Here is a 16,251-nt window from a genome sequence, read left to right on the forward strand (position 1 = left end):
GATCTGATCTGAACTTATTTTTTCTGATCTGATCTGATCTGATCTAGTCTGATCTGGTCTGATCTGGTCTGATCTGATCTGATCTGATCTGATCTGATCTGATCTGATTTGAACTAATCTGATTTACAAGATCTTATCTTTTATAAAATATATTATTACTATTATATTATTACTTTGTAATTCATTATTATGCAATACATTATAAGATCTTCTTTATAGTATTACTATTATTATCATTTTATTTCTATTACAACTTTTACACAAGTTTTATTAATAATAATAATTATTTTTATTATATTATTATAAGAACAATAATAATAATTATAATCATAATAATAATAATTATTACTAAAAATAATTATATAACTCAAGTCATTAATTTATAAGAGCATGTATACAATGTTTCACACTTTCCCTTAAAAAACTGTTTCACACTTGAGAAGTCGGCAGACTCAACTCTTTTTTTTCATATAAAATAAAATAAGATATACAAACAACTATGACTTGTGCATAAAAGAAATAAATAGGGTGCAACTTCAAATAGCTAGAGAGATTTGGAATTCGGTAGGAAGAGGTGTACCGAATCTAAATTTATGATTTGTATCTCACACTTGGCTTATTTTGAAATGTAATCCGAACTTAGTAGTTTCGTTGTCATGGATTTGAGCTATCATATTATATATATTTCTTATTTTTGCGTCAATCTTATGTTCTTAACACGTGGCTTTTAGTTTTCTATTATTTAATAACAACAAAATAACTTAATATAATGATAACAATGACATTTATAATGGTAACAACAAGATTAATAATAATTACCAATATTAATAATTAATAAGTACAACAACAACAACAACAACAATCCTTTTGAACAAATGTACTAGTAAATAATAATACTCCCTTTGCATTTTTTTATCTTTCTCACTTAGAATCTTGGCACTATTCACAATTAGAGAGAATCTTTTAGATTTTTCTCAATATATAAGAAAAAAATATAGTCATGTGGGGTCTTGTTTGATTCGTCTCAATGAGTATTTTATTAATATTCAATTAGTATAATTTTTACTAATATGTAATGAAAGATATTTAATAGTAATAATGAGTTTTTAAATATAAGCATGATCTGATCTGAACTGATCTGATCTGATCTGATCTGATCTGATCTGATCTGATCTGATCTGGTCTGATCTGATCTGATCTGAACTTATTTTTTTTGATCTGATCTGATCCTGATCTGAACTTATTTTTTCTGATCTGATCTGATTTGAACTTATTTTTTCTGATCTGATCTGATCTGACCTGAACTTATTTTTTCTGATCTGAACTGATCTGATCTAATTAGATCTGAAATAAGCAAAAATAACGTGAACTGAACATAGCCTAAGCCAAGCTCTTTCTTCCGTAGTTCCACTTCTACAACACAAGTATCGGGCTTAATATTTCCTTAAGGTATATGTCGGCTAACTAAGTACAACATAGTCAAGACAAAACTGCAGTCTAAAATTAAAATCGTCGTATGCATCAATATAATTAGTCAAAGGTTAGTATCATAAGAAAAGCTATACATCAACATCCACCCAGAAAACCACATCATAATAAGACCAATTCAATATGGTTCGTCATATCTAGAATCACCAAACACGACAATCTACCTGTTACATCGAAAGTGTGCCCAGGATCACACACCTTATACATATTATAGGCTCAAGCTTTTTCCAGAATTTGCTTCTACTTACTATGCCATCCTGGAACCTTCTAAGCCGTCCATCAAACCCCACTAGCAATCACTTTCTTGTCTCATGAGAATTGAAATTAGTTAAAGAAAAAAAGTTCAAGGAGTCAAAAATAAATTTGATCAGAAAATTCCGTTTAAAATAAACAGCAATAACAATTGCATTCCCCACTATTTTTTAAGAAAAAGAATGTGTTAATCTTTTTTTTTCCTTACTGAAGACCTATAGTAAGATGAAGAACTCTGCCAAAGCGACCGCTCTCACATATTAACCCAGCCTAGGTTTGTAGGCAAGCACTTTGAGATTGGGGGATGATAAGGGAAACTCTCTCCCAAAGTGCTCCTAGTAGAGATCAAATCCCCAACCTTGAAATTGGAAGATTCTTTGCTTACCACTAGGCCAAACTTAGTTTAGTAACCCCACTATTTTTTAAGAAAAAGAATGTGTTACTTTTTTCTGAAAGCCCCCCAATAGAAACCCCATGGTAAGATAAAGGACCCTACCAATGCCAAACCAGTACCTCTCACAAGTTAACCCGACCTGAGTTTGCGAGCAGACACTTTGAAAATGTGCTAACTTATAAGGTGGTTTCTGTTGGTATGTCTTTCACCACATGATACATATACCACCTCCATTTTTTAAGTTTTACCATAACTTGTGATTTACAAAATCACTTTGACCATTTTGTATTTTATGTAGAAAAAACAGAACCATATATTCATGTGATATTTTATAAGATTTATCTCACTATATATTTTTTCTAAAAATAACTTTTTTATAGTTTTAACTTGTGAGTACATAATTACAAATATTAATGCTCATAATAGTACATTGACACAAGAGAAATGAGTGAGCTAAAAAGCTAGAGAAAGTAGTATGGTAAAGATGCTAAAGGCTAACGACATTTCGGAACCTGAAAAAACCAGGGCAAATTTTACTTTATCTGGGTTGAGCACCTGTCTTTCTGAATGTCATCAATAATTCAATATGGTACATAGCTTAGCTGCCAAACTAAATTATTGGGGAGAATTGTCCTGTAATTGCAAGTCCAAGGACATACAGAATACAATCATGGGAGGTTCTTTTAATCTTCTCCCAAACATGCAATTACACATGATTATACAATCTTTATAGGACTGAATGAGAAAGTCTGTAACATGAACTCTATCTATAATCACCAAAATCTGAAAGTGGCGACTCAACTTCAATCACAAACCACTTCTCTTTCTCCCTTCCTGTTTTTTTTTCTTTTTCCAGGCCAACGAAAAGGAGAACATTCTCATACAGCTCAATGAGTTCTTTTTATCACAAGATGCACAATGCTCAATTATGACCTTTTAGCTGTCATTTTAGTACATATAGGGCTCTTAGCCATCATGGTCTCAAGTCAAAATGGGTTTCTAGCAATGAATGAACTTCTGCCAGAGAAGAGACCTTAAAATCTGGTTTGTGATCAACTGAATCAAACTCAGGGGAGTCGTACCTCCCAGTATCATCAAGCAAGCATGTGTATGCACCTGCTCGTTTCCCGCAAGCAACCTGTTAAAAAGAAGGAATAATTAAACATTCACAAAGAAGTACAAGAGTTGATTCTTTTTTTCTTTCTTTCTTTTTTGGGAGATATACACGACCACGCTAAGGTTTAGCATAATTCTCAAATATCCCTCGTACTTTAAAATTATTAATGTGGTTAATCCTCAATTAATTTAATGGTGACAACAATTTAATCAGGTCATCTCTTCCAGTTTCTCTTCTTTACTTTTCCTAACCTCATTCTCTTTTCATCCATCTTCCCCTATTAGCACAGAGCAACCTGTTGCACTGTCTAACGTGTTCTTTTTATCATGAACCCACTACATATTAAGACGAAACCATTGCATATCCCAAAGTACTTGCATTTACATGATATTTTCCCCCAAATCTATCTCATCTTGCTTTTTTATAAGAATTTTGTATCTCCAAGTAGTTATTTACTTCTAGAAAAAATACGTGTTACAATATAACTTGTCTTTTTAGGATTTGATACCACTTTATGGGTCCAGGAGTTTATCATTGCCTTTCACAGTTTCATCTTTGTTTGTGTGTGTGCTCATGATTGTTCTTTCTGATGCATCCTTGAGTCGATTTTGATTGATTTTACAATTATTAAGATGACTCAAACTGTGGTTGATTGGTTATCAAATCAAGGTCCTCATGGGATACACATACTTATGGTAAAAAATTGGACACATTAAGCCCTTTTCTCTTTCTTTCTTAAGGTATAATTAAAACACTACACAACAGAGTAACAACTACAGATATCAACGCAATTTCTCTCTTTTTTTTTTCCCTTCTCTTGAAATCATCATCAAGCAAGTCATCTTCCTCAATCTCACTCTTATCAAGCAACCAGGAGCAGTTAATTATTTCAAGTCTTTTTTACCTCCTCATTGAACTAATTTCTTTTACTCAAACAACATATTTAACCTACAGCAACACACGTAGATCCTCCCTTCCACTTACTCCAACCACTCCCCTTCCACTGGAGGAAAGTTCAATTTTGACAGAATTTGGAGTTAAAGACATAAGATAGTTTTGTGGAGGGGCGAACACTATTCTTCTTGAATCTTCATTTACTTCTTCTGGTCTTTGTGTAATAATTTTGACCCTTGGCTGAAAAATTTTCTTGATAGGCTAGCCTTGTTCCTTTATTATGTTATGGGGGAAGAAAGAGGAAAGAGAAAGGGAGGAGGAAGAGAGATAAAGATTAAGTGAAACTGTGGAAAGCAATCTGGAGGCTTAACAGCAATAATTCCAAATTATAATGATTATTCAAAGACATATGCTAAATCTCAAGGTTATCACAAGTAATTCCCCATTCCCCCTTCTATAGATTAGGCCATTAGGGAGACAATTTTGAAGACTTTGTTTGGACTAGATATTATTGGTAAAGAAAAGATTAGCTTTGAGACGTAAAAAAGAAGCTGAATTTTTGTTTTGGAAGTCATCAATAAACTAAAAAAAAATTATATGAAACAACGAAGAACAAATTATTAAGATAAAAAAAAAATTACAAGGCCGCCCCCCTCTCTCTTCTCTCTAAAATCCTAGCCTCCCCTACCCCTTCTTCATCAGTTAGGGGTTGCCATGGATGTTTTCATCCATGGTATGCCCCTTTCTCCCTTTTTATTTTCAGTTTTTAGTTCTTTTTTTTTGTTGAATAAATTAGTATCTATTTATGAGATTTCTTTAGTCTCTGTTGTGGAGATCTCCTTCTCTCCTATGGGAGTTGTGAGTATGGTATTATTGTTTTTAAGTATGAGAAATTGTTCTCGTTGGTTGAAGTTCGAGACTCAACATGAAGATATTGAAATCTCGGATGCAGTAAACATGGCTCGATAAAGAATGCTCTTCCCAAACTATGTCAGAATGATAGACTTTCTCATCAATAGCTGCTTGATTCACCAAATACAAGGGGGATGCGACGTATTGCTCGATCTGATTCATTATAGTTTCCTCGAAAACGAATTTGATTTAACCTTGTTTGATTATATCTTATTTTACTTTAATATCTATTGTAGATGTCGTTTGGCCTTCAATTAATGAATTTTCTCTTTCAAAAAAAAAAAATTAAGATACAAAGGGACCAAAGATCACTTCCACTGAAGCAAAACTCCAAATATCATCTGAGTCTGTTAGATGCATTTTAAACTTCTCTGTCATAACTATATAACATACTCAGAATGCATATCGGCTAATTCTGGGATGCACCAGCATTACCACCATGCCTCCCACCCAACATACAAACCTACAGTAAAAATGCATTTTACAAAAACTTTCTGAGGGAGGTTTACAGAGATTGGCAATCCAAATGCATGAACTTCTAAACAAAAGGCAGAGCAAAACAATATGACTGTACTGTCATGCAATGGTGCAGCGTTCATAGAGTGATACATCTCCCTTGCCACACACAACACACACACACAAGCGCGCGTGCGCACGCACGCCTACACACATGCACACACACACGCGCACAGCTCAGAACTTATGCTTTAATTTTAGTGTTAGACTACTGGTAAATTCACTCCCATTCAACTACTTAAGCCATGTACAACACGTGTCTCATTTAGCTTAATTGCTACACACTCAAGTAAAACATTGACATACCTCAAGAATTTCATTGGCCAGCAGGACAAAATGTCTGAACCGTACACATCACACTCCCTGTTTCCTAAATAGATTTAAGTACAGTGATAGCATTTAAACTCCTCTTCTCGCCACCTCCCGACAATTGGAACTTTTCTCTCATAAGTCATAATGCCCAGCCTTTTCTCTTGGATGCTTAGTAAATGGTGAAGAAAGAACCAATCAATTATTGCAGATAACTTAGGGGGGGGGGGGGGGGACACTCACATCATCTTTGAGGCTATCGCCAATCATAATCACTTCATTTGGCTGAACTTCCCAAGCGGAACATATATGTAACAGCGGAGCTGGATCAGGTTTGCAGGGGCGAAATTCCCTGCTGAGGGCGGGAGAGAATGTCATCTGCAGAGATAAAATATGACCGTCAAGCATACAACTTTGAGCCAACCATTTCAACATGATCAGGTGTCAGAAAGCATAACTCAAGTCAACTTTAAGTAGAAGACACTATTTGCTATTTGCTGCTTGATAAACTTTCAAGTACGAAATCATCAGCAAAAACTAGACCAGATTACTTGGATGATAGTTAACATCTACATAATGGTTCTCTATCTTGCTGAAAGTAAACCTCAGATAGCATGTAATATGCAGATAAAATAAAGTCTCCTAGATCAGTAAGAGGTTTAACCACTACTGAAGCTTAGCTGTATCAGACCAGATATCAAAATTTTAAGATACTTTTTGTTAAATAAATTGGAACAGTCATGGATATGTGTCAACCATGACATGTCATACATACCAGATACCATGGTGTTCCTTGAAAAACTAGAAACTAGAAGATTCAGCATTCTCATTGAAACAGATAAACTGATGTACACTATCAAGATCCCAGGTAAAGAGACAGCATCATATGCATCGAAGGATTTTACCTAATATCCAGCAATGTCAGGCTAAGTACCAAACATGACATATCAAATGCAATGAAGTCTATATCAAACCTGTTAGCATTTTTCAGCATCAGCCATCTTATATTACTGAATACATCTTTGATCAGAGAGTGCATGCAAATAAGCAAATACAATATCATAACAGAACATTTACGAATTACGACTAACAGTTTGCAAAAACAATATGTTCCATATTGCAAGAATCTGTCCCCCAAAAACAGCAATAAGAAGTTTGTAATACCTGATCCAGGTACCTAATTACACACCTAAAAAGGCGCTTACCCCGAACCTTAGATGAAAAATATCAACTGAAGCCTTCACATTCCTTGTGATAAGTCCTCTCCTATGAAAAGTGAATTAGTTAAAAAGAATCAAATGTAAGAACTCGGAGCAAATAGGAAAAGGTCAAATAAGCTTGACATCTGCTAAAAACAAAAACTGAGGAAACTCACGCACTGGAGGTAAGAATAACACATTTATCACAATGCACCACGTGCATAATTCATGAATACAACTGTAATAAGCATCAATTTAAGATGACTTTAAAGCTCAGAAAAGCAAATCAAACGACCAAGAGAACACAGACATCTGTTCCACCAGGGAACCCATAGAGCAAGAAACAGAATTTTACAAGCTAATTCGCAATAGAAAAGAACATGACATATCACCTATTAATCTCCATATTGCTACTTATATCAGAAACTACTCTACAGTTTCATATAATTGCAAACCTCAACCAAAGCAACAAATCATGAGAAGGCCTTCACATATACATTTTTCTAGATATATCAAACTCCAGATATTAACCAAGCCAATGATAAATTCTGACTGAAACACTAATTCATCAAATTTCTTATATGTAAGCTGGCTATTAAAAACCAAATTTAAACTTTTATTATTACAGATCAGATTTAAAAATACCAATTCTGAAGTTAACAAGAAAGAGTAACAGTTTTGACACTTATGGCCGCCTGTTGTAAGTGTTCTTCAATAAGTTGCAATCACCATACTACTAAATTCATATCAAATGGAAGCCTACATGTAGTATTAGTGTAATACCTCCACACAGGGCATTATGAAGTATAAGATAACAATTAAAAAGCATATCAAAGGGGAGCCTACAGAGTAGACACCCTTTGATGATTACAGGTAAGGGTGCAGTAATGAGCAAGCATCAGGTATCCCACTTGGAGAGAAGGAAATGCATTAACTATAAAACGTACAACTAACTTATTAGGAGGAAACCCCAATTAGATTGGCGGACTACTAAAAAAGTTTGCCAAGTATTACAGTCACTCAGTCAGTGACCAAAAGGACAAAGATGAACATATGAGTTAGCAGGAGCTAAAAGTCCTAGATTTTAAATACTTGCAAAGTTGCATAGAGAGCATAGTACGTTCTAGCCATGGCAATATCCATTTTGGCTTCGAAATCTGGATTTGAGGTTGAGGATGTCATCTCAATCAATTTCAATATTTTTTGCAATCTTAAGTGTTCTACTTTATTCTGTTTTCCACGAAGGCAGTCTAACTAATATTGATTAATCTATAGATTTTTAATTTGTTGAGTTTCACATTTCCTCGTTTAAGCAAACACAATATCACTTCGGGATACAACTTACAAAGTCAAGCTGAAGTAAAATTCAGAGTTACAATTATTTCAAAAGTTACTAGTGATGTCCTACTTTGCCTTCTTACAATTTTAGATATGTTTTCCAATATTTTGTCTTGTTTTATTCACAAATTTCACAGATTAAATAATGGTCCGTAGACAGTATGATTTTTAGCACAAAAAAATGGTATGATTAATTGTATGCTGATTGAACATTTCAGTATCCTTGACCCAATAAAATTTTAATGTGTGCAATAAATATATCATGTTGTTTAAGTTTTGGATTCTTACAAATTTTGAACTTTGAAGATGTTAATGGCGATTGTTAACAATGTAAGACTCAGCAACAGAGTACTATTTGGTTAGACATTCAATTAGTAATAGATGTCTACATAAGATTGCTCATCATATCTTAGATTCTCATTTCTCCTTTTATATTCTCATTCATCCACCTATATTTTTCCATTCTACTTTCTTTTTCTACCATATATTGACTGACGAATCCCCAATCCAACAGATTGCGCTAACAAGAAGATTAAAGTTCCATTTACAAGAAATCCTCTGCTTAGTCTGATTTCAAGACTCGCTATCACATTTCTTTTAGCTTATCATGTTCCCCAGTTCCAATGAGTCCAATTTTAGATTGATTTAAATCCCTCAGATTCACATTAAAAGTAAAATATAGTAAAAGAATGTTAGGTTTTCATTTTATGAAAGAGAAACCTAGAGATTCGTATACTTTTTGGATCAAGGTCAGACAACAAAGCTAGGTTTGGTTTATTCATAATCTACTCCAGACCATATATGAAACAAATTACAACTATACACCCAGTAGGAGTGCAAGAAGATCTATTCTTTTAGATTAATTTAAATCCCTCAGATTCATATTAAAAGTAAAATATAGTAAAAGAATGTTAGGTTTTCATTTTATGAAAGAGAAACCTAGAGATTCGTATACTTTTTGGATCAAGGCTAGACAACAAAGCTAGGTTTGATTTATTCATAATCTACTCCAAACCAGATATGAAACAAATTACAACTATACACCCAGTAGGAGTGCAAGAAAATCTACTCTTTAGTCATGTACAATGCTGAATACCTTGAAACTGGAAAAAAACAATAGAAATTTACATCTTTATGTAAACACCAATATATATTACAAAAATCTTCGTTGAGTGGTTCCAAGCTTTCTAAACTAAGACCGGAAACCCAAAAAAGACATAATCTTTATCCATGCGTTTACAGAGAATCTGCATTCCAAGAGTTTACTTTCCTAATATGAGATGCCTTGCATAGATAACTTGGTTAACAAGTGGGAGATCATGACTTATGAGTACATTATCAAAAGTGCAACATCAATGAGCAACTCAGCAAGATGCTTAAGGATCCCAAGTAACATATTTCCTCAAATAAGCATTTCCAGGGAAAATGGCAAAAAACTAAAAGTAGAGAAAATAATCTATTAGTACAAAGATCATAACCAAATTCCTTTTTTAACTGTGATGAAATGACAATTTAACTGCAACGAAATGATTATTTATAACTAATGGGTTTTGTATTGGGTACTTTCTCCAAGTTCTTGCTTCCAGTGTCCAGTACTAAGTATGATTGGCATACTTTCTTGTAATCCTATACTAGTCTGAACTCTGAAGAGAGCATCTTATGCTCTTAAAAAGAATGTATCAGGTTCTATCTCTAAAAGTAATTTCTCATCTAAGATGAAAGCTTTCTTGGATCACACAAGAAAGTAAAGGAATTAAACCGCTGTAGTTAGTCTGGTCATGTGGATTGTTCTTGTGGACTAAGATACACACAGCAACAATGAGCAAAGACTAGCGGCCACACAAGAGATGTGTGCTATGCACACCTTTTAAAACTACAACCTGGTTGTCAACATTGTAATACAAGCGATTGCACTGGTTCAATAGAGATATCCAAGAAATATACCAAGGTTTCAAAAATGCCCTAACCTGTACAGCACTTATTTCGCCGTTACGTCTATTATAATCTATATGCACCTTCTTATGGTTGTTTCGATGATCAAGCTGCACATGATTGCTACTACAGCTCTTTGAGGTAGAGTCTGCATTTAAGAGTACCCAATTTCTTGCATGAAAAGTTGATATTCCCTCTCAAGAGAGGGAGTGTATAATTGGTAGTGGATGATTCACTACCTTTGCCTCCTCCATTTTAACTTGTTTACTTTTTCCCACCACAGCTACTACCAAGTACCAGCTCTGAATCATCATCAATGTTCAGATTTGCACCCTTGCAAGGTTTTCCTGAGTTTCTTAGTCAGTGTAGTATGCAATACTCCCTCCATTGCAACATGTTGGAGAAGAATTCTTGGAACAACTCACAATTTTCTACAAAGCAACAAACGCTATAGATAGAGGGAGTCATGCTTTCTATAGCCCCTACAAAAATACTAATGATATTTATGAGGAAAAAAAACCTTTCGATAGACATCTTAGACTAGCTTGATGAGGTAAGCCTCTCCAGCCACTAAAGCTAAGCTTCAAAAGTCAAATATTATGCCTTGCGATAGTAATTTGGTGAATCAAATAAGCAACACCATTAATAGTTTCTAGAATTCACTTGTGGAACTTTCCCTTGTGACATACAACACCTTTAAATAAATTTTAAAAAGAAAACCTTCTCTAGTTCTCCACTACTAATCAAATTATCCAGGCTTCAACTCTAACATGTGTTTCGAAGAGTAAGGCACAAAAGCATCATTTTTGCAATGATCCTTATATATGGATCAACATAGAAAACAGTTCCTAAAAACTTTGATCTTCAAAGTCTAAGATTGAGTTTGGAACACAAAATTAATACTCCTAAATCTTAATATGTAATTGCATCTAAATCTTTAACAGGTTCATAGTTTCAAATTATTCTAAGAACTAAACCAAGGAGCCAAAATGAAGGGCTGTCTACCTTATTTTCTTTGAGTCAAGGAAACCACAGAGTTGTGCTGCACCTGCACCCAGACTGAGTACTAGTCAGACATTAATGATTAAACTGCATATAGTTCTCTAGTGTCCAAACAAGCATAGATAATTTAGCATCACAAAAGGATTCAATTAGACCTAAGTTTGAGATGAGTGGTAATGTGACGAACATTGTTGGAGGTGGAGAATTATTACCAAGGACATACACATGAAAGTTCCATGTAAAATTACAAATAGAATCGTTGTCATCACCTCAATTTATGACCTCATACAAAACAAGCCAAAAAGTCCCTTATAAGACTATTTTCTCATGTCATGGACTGATCAGCAAAGGTTGACACAACGTCATATAGAGCATTAAGGTTGGGATTTCAACCTACTTTACTAAATGGGTCAACACAACTAACCTATCTAATTAAACAAGTTAAGTTAGAGTTGGCAATATCAATCAGGAAAAGTTCTAAAATTTTTATAGAAAATTCTCAACCAAGTTTTAGTAAAAATAATAAGTTCATGAAGAATAAGTTGGGCTGAATAGACCCTAAGTATGCACCATCAAGCGATGCGCTGATTGCCTTCTCATAAAATCAAATTTTGCCATCAATATTTACTAAGCTTATAAGATTAGGTTCTTTAAAAGTTCTCTATCACAAGGGTAAAAAAAATAGCACTTCTGCACGACATTTTTTTCATGGTCTGGATAATAACATTAGACAAGTTCCCTATGTTATTCACATAACATGTGAGTATTTCTTGAAGTAGATTATCAAAGTAGTTAGACGTGCTTCAATGAGTTTTTCCTAGTGTTTTTAGGTTACTACTTACTATATTCCTAGGTACAATATATCTTCTTCTTGTCTTGGTACAGCATGCTTTTAGAGCAGAAAGGCTATGAACATACTACAACGCGAAAGGCACATCATATACCATTGTAAAGTTGTAATAACCTAAATTCTTCTAATCACATAAATGAAAGTTTAGCATTGACAGGTACATAATTCAGCAAACTCATAACAATACTAGTCTACTAGATTGTAAGACACTTACGTAACAATTCCGCAATTCCTAATAACTTTTACTATAGTTTTGTAAGACCTAAGAAAAGGCACATGTCAATATCCATGGTAATAAAAATCAACCCCTAAAAATTGTTTCTCTTCATAATTTTGCATTGACATCTATTATAACTTTAGAGGTGGCACTAAGCGGTAATGAAAAGATATAAAATAAAAAATCACATGTTTGGAGATGTAACTCCATTACCATAATAATAACTAGAATCTACATCTATTATACTACCTCCGTTCTTTTTCTATTGCAACAATGGGTTTGGGCACGGTTTTTAAGGAAATAGAAAAAGTGGGTCATTTAGCATAAAGGTACCCCTTTAATTAACTAGAGTAGGAGAGAAATTAATCATTGATAAAGTAAATGCAACTTTATGAGGCAAAGTAAGTAACTGATGATGGTTTTGGTAAGATAGAGTAAGGGCAATATCGTCAAGTAAAATAGCTTTTTTTTACAAAAATTGGAATTGTTGCAATAGATGTAAAACTACCCAAAATGGTAATTGTTGCAATAGAAAAAGAACGGAGGAAGTATAAGGGAAGAGGAGAGAACTTGGAGAAATGCTCTCCCCAATGCATTGAGAGAGCATGCTCTTGGCGTAGTATGATGACACATGTCATCAAAAATATTCAAAAATAGGAATTAAAGATAATAATAAATCGGAGAGCATATTGAAGAGTGTACCGTTGTCAGCAATTTTTGAAGGGGTGATCTTGAGGAGAGCAAAAGTTTAAAATGGGTTAAATAGTTATCTTCGAGAGCTATATTAAATCCGTGCATTGCTCCTAGGAGCACAATGAGAACTGTGTTTTTATAATACAAAATACAAAATTTACTTACGAAAAGGAACATTTTACTGTTGAGGTGGAACATTATAAGAATTTACTTACGAAAACGAACATTTTACTGTTGAAATGGAACATTACAAGAATTCACTTAGGTAGTGTTTGGATAGAATGAATTAATTTCAAATGAGTGATACATAAAGACTTAGACAACAAGAGCATTCGAAATTGGAAAGAACAAAGGATAGAACAATTGTGTCAAACCGGTTCGAATGAACGAACAACCACCACTTCCACAACCCAAATAACCACCAAACAAAGGTAATAATAAGGCGAAACAACTTATGATTAATTTCGAGATCAGGTCAGATGCATATGCTTCAATGACACATTTCAAATTTTACATTTCAAATACTCACATTCAATTTCAAAGCATCTGTTTGGGAAAAATAAGAATTATGAATTCATCATTTCAAATATGTATAACTTTTTGGAAGAAAAACAAAGAAGGAGATTTTATATTCAAAATTGTATATAACTAATTGAAAAAAAAGCGATCCAAAAAATGAAGTTTTTGATCTCTGCCATTTCCATTACTCTCATCATTCTCACATTTCTCTCTCTTCAAACAAAAAAAAATTATAAAATTTGTTACTACTCTTCCAAGCTCACTTTCATGGTGTTGCTACTCTTCCCAGCTAAAATTAATGGAGGGAGTTTCCTTTCCTTTGTTTTTGTTTTTGGTGGTTCATAGATGAAGTGGATTGAGGATAGAAAGATTGAAGATTTTGTGGGAATTGTGATGGTTGGCGATGGAGATTTTCAAGGAGCAGCGAAAATGTGGTGATTGGAATTTGAAATGCCATCTTTAAAGTGTGATTTGAAATCTCTCATTCTAGCTTGTTTTTAGCAAGTATATGAAATTGGACCAAATCCAATTCCAAATGCTTTCTATTCCCAAACAACTGAATTTAGCCAAATTCTTCATTTGAAATGAAATGCTCTAATCCAAACAAGGCATTACAAAAATGAATATTTTATTGTTGAATTAGAACATTTTTACAACGGAATAAATCTAGTACTATATAAACATAAACAAAGGTACGAGGACGTAGTTATATGATAAAAAAACATACGTGTCACATAACTGTTGTAGTAAGAGATATAAAACACTTTGAGCAATATGACGGACGTTTAGAAAGTTTCAGTCCAAGAAAGCTACTAATTGTCTCAAAGGCTATACCTAAAGGTAGTACCCCATCTATTTTATAGATAGATTGGTAGAAAGTTTATAAAATCAAAATAACGAAAAAGAATTTGATTCTATTTTCTATTTTTTTGATTTGTTCATATTGTGTCTATAAGGAACAAGTGAAAAACATTTTTAAATTTAAAACAATGAACTTATACTCCACATTTTTGTACTTCAATTCTAACAAGTGTGATTCATATAATTTTTGTTTCATTATATACAACCAAATATTCGAACATATAAATGTAACATGTACTAAATTAGGACTAAAAAGTTATGAATATGAGACTTATATAGAGCATTTGCTCATTGAGAACAGGTTTGCTCATCAAATATAAAACATACTTTCACAAAAAAGAGAACAGATTTTCAAAAAAAAAAATAGAACATATTTCTAGCTTAAAAATAAGCTTTAAAAAAACATTTGTTGAAATAGAACATTTGCTTATCGAAAATAGAACAGTTTTCACTAAAAATAGAACATATTTGATAAGCTTAAAACGAACATTTGTTGAAATAGAACATTTGCTAATAAAAAATAGAACAATTTTCATGAAAAATAAAATATTTTGTGCTCAAAAACATGCTAAGAACATTTATCGAAATGGAACATTTACTTATCAAAAGTGGAAAAAATTTAATGCACCATGCTCCTAGAGCATAACAACATTTTGATGTTGGTGCTCCTACAAATTATGTACAATTTCATAATCATTACCGTCATCTAGTAGTTAGTAACGCCTAACCCTACTTCCACCGTCATAGCAACAAGGTTGAAATAAAAAATAATTCCAATGAATCCATAACACAATTGAATAATAAAAGGAGAAGAAACGAGAGAAATGAAGCTGACCGGGCATGATTTGAAGGCGGTCAAGCCCTTCGCGCTCGAAATCGGCGATAATTTCATAAGCTTTCTGCTGTTGAACAGGAGTCCACGTTTCAATGTGATGCAAAATATCAATTCCAGAAGGATTTTGGGATTTAATGGATAAATAGCGATCTTCTCCTAAAACAGCTTTGTACATTGCCGGAAAATCAATGACTGGGACAGTGAGAGTCCCATCCATGTCGAATACGACGCCTCGTAACCTAGCTTTAGTGCCGGTGAAAGTGCCAGCTGAAGCGACGGGGGAGTGCGACATTAGTGGACGGGAAAAGATTAGAGGTCGAGGTAATGATCGGAGCATAATACACCGATAAAGTGGGTAAGAGAGAGTAGGGGCAGTTAGCAAAGAGTAAAAGATAAACCACTAAATACTAAATAGTGAGTGGGAATGTGGGAAAGTACCTTTGGTTGGTTTGGTATTGAGTGATGATAAGGTGTAAAAACATTTAGGTATTAAAATAAATTATGGATGTTTGAGAAGTAGTCGTATTGAATGGGTCACTTGGTGGGTATGGTTTGACCCATCTTGGATCAAAATAATTTGGGTAAGAGTGGGTTGTGGGACGGGTATGGAGGGTTTGGATGGCCTTAGGTCGAGTACAACTGGGTGAGGGTGGTGTTGGATCGATTGGTGGTTGGGTTGGGTAAAGTTGGATCGAAATAGAATAGGTTGAAGTCGAGGATTTCGGTTGAAACAAATTGGCTCTCGTATGGACTTGGGTCTAAACAAATCGAAAGAAAGACTTTGATCAGCTGAAGGTGGCACCGATTGGACTTGAGAAGGCTCAAGCCGGAGTCGAATTGACTTGGGTGTACTCAAGTTGGCTTTCGGAATGATTTGGGTTAGCTCAAGCCGACATCAGAAGAGTTCGGTCGGCTTAATTAAG

At 33.9% G+C, this 16,251-nt stretch overlaps 1 protein-coding gene across 1 annotated transcript; it reads right to left on the reverse strand.

The window, feature by feature from the left end:
- Window positions 1-2,637: 2,637 nt before the first annotated feature.
- Window positions 2,638-15,765, reverse strand: LOC104906839 (haloacid dehalogenase-like hydrolase domain-containing protein At2g33255). The gene is made up of 5 exons (XM_010695664.4): window positions 15,329-15,765; window positions 11,357-11,399; window positions 7,088-7,148; window positions 6,126-6,260; window positions 2,638-3,272 (listed from the first exon to the last, which is right to left on the reverse strand). The coding sequence occupies exons 1-5, from the start codon at window positions 15,663-15,665 to the stop codon at window positions 3,108-3,110; spliced, it is 741 nt and encodes a 246-aa protein (XP_010693966.1). The 5' UTR covers window positions 15,666-15,765; the 3' UTR covers window positions 2,638-3,107.
- Window positions 15,766-16,251: the final 486 nt, after the last annotated feature.

This window comes from Beta vulgaris, chromosome 3 (assembly GCF_026745355.1).
Source record: "Beta vulgaris subsp. vulgaris cultivar EL10 chromosome 3, EL10.2, whole genome shotgun sequence".
Lineage (NCBI taxonomy): Eukaryota > Viridiplantae > Streptophyta > Magnoliopsida > Caryophyllales > Amaranthaceae > Beta > Beta vulgaris.